At 36.4% G+C, this 6000-nt stretch overlaps 1 protein-coding gene across 3 annotated transcripts in view; it reads left to right on the top strand.

Moving 5' to 3' along the window:
* Positions 1–6000, top strand: part of LOC107715893 (paralemmin-2-like) — a 105295-nt gene that overhangs the window by 26021 nt on the left and 73274 nt on the right. For all 3 annotated transcript variants that reach the window (XM_016522143.1, XM_016522142.1, XM_016522149.1), the window contains one exon: positions 1364–1494. In XM_016522143.1, the coding sequence (XP_016377629.1) occupies positions 1364–1494 (131 nt within the window). The remainder of the gene's footprint in view (positions 1–1363; positions 1495–6000) is intronic.

Raw genomic sequence — 6000 nt, 5'->3', positions numbered from 1 at the left:
ACACTGTGCACCTTCTATATATGTTATTATTTAAAAGCTGCTTGTGATGGGCTTTGGTTCATCATGTGACTTTCTCATCACCACCTGCTTTTGGTGCAGTGTTTACAAAGGTACAAAACAGATTTCAGTATTTCATTGGGTTGGTATATTAACATTATATCAGTTAATGAAATTATGGCATTTAACTGTAAATTTAAGTTAAAACCTTAAAACCTAAAACGCTGTTACCGTATTTTTTTACAGTAAAATTCTGGCAACCACAGCTGTCGTTTTTTTACCGTACATTTTACAGATTTTTTTTTACAGTGCAGTAAACTCAGACAACTTTTATTTCTTTTTTACACAAATTACGATTTGCAGGGCCAGAATTTAGATTAAGAAAGCCTAATTTTCACACAATTTCTTGAGCATTATTATGTTATGTCTTCAAAACAATTTTAAGATACTGCGAGATTTGAAAACGGATCTTCAAACGGAACTTTTTAACATTAACGTCACAAAAGTAGCTCACGCAATACGTCATTGCATGAATACTGTAAAACTACGGTTCAACAAAACAGCTCAAGCCTGCGTAGAAGGAAGTTAAAATAGCACAGTTGCATCAGTAAATGCATTTTTGAGCACATATTGAACATGTGTTTGAGTGCCACTCACTGGACATTTCCATTGAAACTGCCGCAAAAATGTGCAGTATGGCGTGTAATATCGGTGTTGCAGAAATATCGCCACAAGGACATATTTTCAATGAGCCTGGGTTGCCTTTAAAGCTAGCTTTGTCAGACTTAGAGACCAGCTAATGCTTTAAATGCTTAAAAAAAACATTTGAGGCTGTTGCTGGTTAGTTAAGAATTGATGGATGAACTCCCACCTCACTTGGGCTCATTCATTGGATTATGTTGTTTCAACTATAATAAAATGTTCTGTTGTTTTGGATGCCACTCGTCAGCAACTGCCTTTTTCAAGACAGCTAAAAGCCTTAAAAATGCTGATGTATTTTGTCACAGAATGAAATGTCAAACTGTCTTGATCTTGTGTTCACCCTCCAGGCATTTAACCAAAAATCCATTGACTTCAGGATAATTGAACCGCAAGTGCTAAAATGCTAACTAATTTCCAGGTTTTAGGACTCATTTCTGCAGCACTCTATTGTCACTCTGGTTACAGGCATTATTCACAGCTGTCATGAGAACAGAAAAGCCGATTGTCTCCTGCAAACTGTATTATGTACATGATTACTCAAGAGTCACACCTCTTGCAGTACTAATACTTTTGTCAATCCCAAACACCTGTGTGAAGAACACCTAAAAACTAACATCTGATCTAGATCAATGACCTGACCGTAGAAAATATTTCTGTCTTACAGTCTAAAGCCATGAGGGAAAGATGGCTTCTGCAGGGGACACCAGCGGTGCCACAAGAGGAAGACGAAGGTCGGAGAAAACAGGTTGAGCAAGATGAACTTCACATCAAGACACTAGAAAATGCCATTCACAGGTACAGTAATGTATTTCTGATGAAAAATAACACAGTGTTTACTGAACACTTTCCACTGATCTCATGTTAGAAAATAAGGGATGTTTTGGGGTTATATGTTTATTTCCTGCAACAGCATCCATTAAGCAACCACTGTCCCAAACACTGGAGTCATTTCCTCCAGACTTCAGTGGCATCTGTATTTCTGCTCAGCTTTGCTTTTAATTATGAGAACTTCAAAGCTGCTCCCTTCAAGCTCATCTGGTAGACGTATTTGAACCTCTGCAGACGCCATTTTAAGGTTCCTCATATGGGATGCATTGCCAAACCAATGCGTGTTTCAGTCGATTGCTCTGCAGCAGGATATTTGGACAATCACACAGCACTCTTGCTTCGAAAAACAAGATGTTGTGACTAGAAAACCACCTAAATCATGCGAGGAGTGGTACACATGATACTAACGCTGGCTGTAGTGTAGGTTAATCAACTGATATGCTTGAAGGTAATCACTAGCAAAATTGAAACACATTGAGAATTTGATATACAGTCTAATAGAACGCTATGCATAGACAAAAAAACGGATGCACATAATCATAAAGGTGACTAACTAGTGAAGTCTGATGAAACATTGATATTGGCTTGAGAAAGCCTGTCCAGAAAGTTTGAAATAGATTTAATATCTTGAAGTGTTAAGATAGATGGATAGATAGATAGATAGATAGATAGATGTTTTTAACTTACTGCTTGCATGATTTAGGCTAGCATGTAGCTAGAAGTTGTTAACATATTTGAACATGTTGCAGTGTTGCTAGCATGTTTTGCATGTTTCCAGAAGTTGCTAGTATTTTCTTTTCTGAACATACAGTAGGCCTACTAGCAACTTCTAGAAACACTGCTAGCAACACTGCGACATGTTCAAATATGTTAACAATTTCTAGCAACAAGCAACAAGTTTTGATCACATTACTAGCATGTTTTAGCACAGAAAACCACCTAAAACGTGCAAGGAGTGCTACACGTAATACGAACCATGGCTGCTGTGTATTTTAATCAACTGAATCTAATCACAAACAAAACTGGAACGCATTGGAAATTTGATTTACAATATAAAAAGAAGGCAGGTTATGCATAAACAAGAAACATGCACATAAGCATATACTAATAAAATAGCTTTCCATGACTGTTCATTAATTGCACATTCTTTTCCATTCATTTGGTACAGAAGATCCCATGGCTAAGGCCCAGATCACCATTGGAACAGTCAATATTCTAATAATAAGTGCCGGAACATTGGAATATACCAATATAACTGTTGTGAAAATTGGTATTCTTGGAAACCAAGTTGGTTTAATTGAGGTTTAGTGTATTATGTGTTTTCAGTTATTAGTTTTTTTTTTTTTAGAGAAGGCCTGGAGGGTCTTTTGATTTCTCTCATAATCTGTTTGAAGGCTAAAGTTGAATGTCTCAAGGCCTCTGAATGTTTGATGAAACCAGCAGGAACAAGTCTTGCCCAAAGAGACTGGTCATCTCAAGAGTTTGAAATGCTATTCGGAGGGCTAACTGGTTTTCTGGTTTTAAAGCAATCAATTGTTATTCAGTTGATTCAAGTGAGCTGTGTGGGAGTATTTGGAAGATGTTTGGATTTTGAAAACTCATATTGCATAAGTTATGTTCTACCTTTTGGTCCTCAGAAGTGATTATGTAATCAGTTGTGATTGACGTGGACGATGCTCTAATGATCTGTTTGACAGTAAGAAGTGGATGCTCTGAATTACATCATCAAGTTGATTGGTAATTTACTCTTCCATGATGTCATCCATGGAACGTCCAATTCATTGTTTAGATTTTATTAAGTCTCTAGGGTGGGTTTCCTCTCGGCACAGGATGTCGTCTTTTAATTTTTCCAAGGGTAAACTTCATATACTAGCACAGGGCTAATGTGTGCAACCAATGTTGTACTTTCTGTCTTATCGTATATCTGTGATGTAATTTAGGAGTAATGTATTATTTTGAAAGTTCAGATTAAAAAGTTTGCACACATTTCTGACAATTATTTCAGTGTTTTCAAAAACTGTAACATTCAAAAAAGGTTAATTGAAATTGAAATTGAAAGAAAAACTTAAAAACTGGAATGTTGCCTTGGAAGGGAACTAACTGTTGTTAAGTCTGAGCTTAAATTATGATTAAATGATTATGACTGCAATAATGAATACAATACAATACTAATGCTAACTATCAATAGCTCTAATACTAAATAATCTCTAAAATCAGTAGAATCAGTATTTAGTATTATATGACAGTGATTTTTTCCACACTGGTCTATTATTATGGCATCAACTACGTCAGATAAACCTGCACCTAAACCATAAGAAAACAATCAGTGGTTGGTGATTTTACATGTCAGTTAGACAGTCTCTTCCTATCTGGTTCTTGTCCAAAATAAGCAGCTATTTGGACCAAACAGTTTGCAGATAGTTCATCGAGCTATGCTAGGTGAGGCTAGTGGGCCACAGATACATCAGGGCCCTGAAACATTGAGAACTAACCATTGCACTGCTCACAGACTTCATTAAATAATGTGAATAATGGACCACAAAACCAGTATCTGAGTTTACCAGAACCCTCACTGTCAGTGGTGACCCAACAGGTAATTTTTCAGACTAGACTTAAAGTAATAAAGCATATTTATTTTAAGATTCCAGAAGAAGTCGTTGCCTCCTGTAGGTTTTCTCTCCCAGTTACTGATGTTTTAAGTCATTTGCATTTACATTTAGTCATTTAGCAGATGCTTTTATCCAAAGCGACTTACAAATGAGGACAATGGAAGCAATCAAAATCAACAAAAGAGCAATGATACGCAAGTGCTATAACAAGTCTCAGTTAGCTTAACGTAGTACATGTAGCAATGGTGACGGGGGCAGAGGAGACTCGCTCAGAAATCTCTCTGTCTGGACGCTGGGAGGAATGAAGCTGGCAGGAGTATGGAGACTGAGGGAGTGGCTGCTGGCTATTTCTGTACCCTGCAGAGGAGATCCTCCAAAATAAATTGGCACTCAAGACTCTAATTTTCCAGAGTTGATCAAAAAGAATGAAGTCTTTCTGTATATGTTACTAAAGAAATAGTTAATAGTTATAATTAAGAAATAGTTAATCAAAAAATGAAAAGTTTCTGAAGATTTACTCACCCTCAGGCCATCCGAGATGTAGATGAGTTTGTTTCTTCATCAGATTTGGATAAATGTAGCATTGCATCAGTGTCTCAGCAATGGATGCTCTGCAGTGAATGGGTGCCGTCAGAATGAGAGTCCAAACAGCTGATAAAAACATCACAATAATCCACAAGTAATCCACTCCAGTCCATCAATTAATGTCTTTTGAAATAAAAAACTGCCTGTTTGTAAGAAGTAAATACATCACTAAAGACATTTGTATTTAAACTGTCACTTCTGGCCAAGTCTATTATCCATAATAACACTTAAAAAGTCAATTTTGTGTTGTCTCTCACATAAAAATGCACCCACATAGTTTTTTAGAGTTGTTTTGGCTTGTAAACTATGCTTGATTTGTGCATATTTCTCTCCTGATTCAGACAAGATGACTTCCTCACTGAAGAAAAAAAATAAATAAAAATAAACGGTATAAAGCTAAAAAAAATGAATGCTTATTTTGTCACTTTGTAGTCTGAAATGAGAGGATTGTGAGCGGGAATGTGTTTTTAGACTACACTTGCACAAGTTTGACTGTCAGCAGACCAAAAAGCATTATCAACAGATGGCTATAATTTAGAAATATGCAAATATCGTCTTAAACAAATCAGCCTAACTGATACCTTGCTGTATCACACTGAAAACGCAAAGCATGAGGTTATGCCTGCCTGCTTCAAAAAACAAAAACAACAAAAAAAACTGAAAAATAATGTGAAAGCATTGAAACTCGAAGCTTATGGTAAATGGTTTTGGCTGTTTAGCGCGGGTGGTTTTAACTATAGCCTGGGCTGAACAGCAGTGCATCTCTTGCGAGGACAGACTTCTCCTAAAAATGTATCATTACAGAAGACGTCCCAGCCACTGAGTCTAAAGTAAAGCTGTAACTACCAGGCTTTCCAGGAAAAATGTGGCATTGACATGATACTAACTCACTCATAAAGCACCTCCCCGACACATCTGCACACACACTGTTTATACAACTGTGTGATATGAGCTCCTAATATGGTGAAAAGAAAGTGTAAGGTCGCTCCTCTTGCACTGGAGGAAAGACAGACATAACAATAAACATTACATCAAGGTTACAGATAAGACTGACTGCTATTATTATACCGAGACCTCATGAGCTACTGAATTTCTTCCTCTGTTTGGACTGAATCAGTCAGCATGGAATATATTTCAGAAAGTCTCTGGGCCAGTGTGTTATTTTGGTTATTATTTAGATATTATTATAGTTTTTATTAAAAATGTATTTTAATATTTACATTTCATTTAAATTTAAGTTAAAGATTTTCTAAAGTCCACTACTTTAATTTTTATACAC

Source organism: Sinocyclocheilus rhinocerous, unplaced genomic scaffold (assembly GCF_001515625.1).
Source record: "Sinocyclocheilus rhinocerous isolate Xijiao unplaced genomic scaffold, SAMN03320098_v1.1 scaffold178, whole genome shotgun sequence".
Taxonomy (NCBI): Eukaryota; Metazoa; Chordata; class Actinopteri; order Cypriniformes; family Cyprinidae; genus Sinocyclocheilus; species Sinocyclocheilus rhinocerous.
The sequence above is the reverse complement of the archived record's forward strand: the minus strand, read 5'-3'. Positions and strand labels throughout refer to the sequence as shown.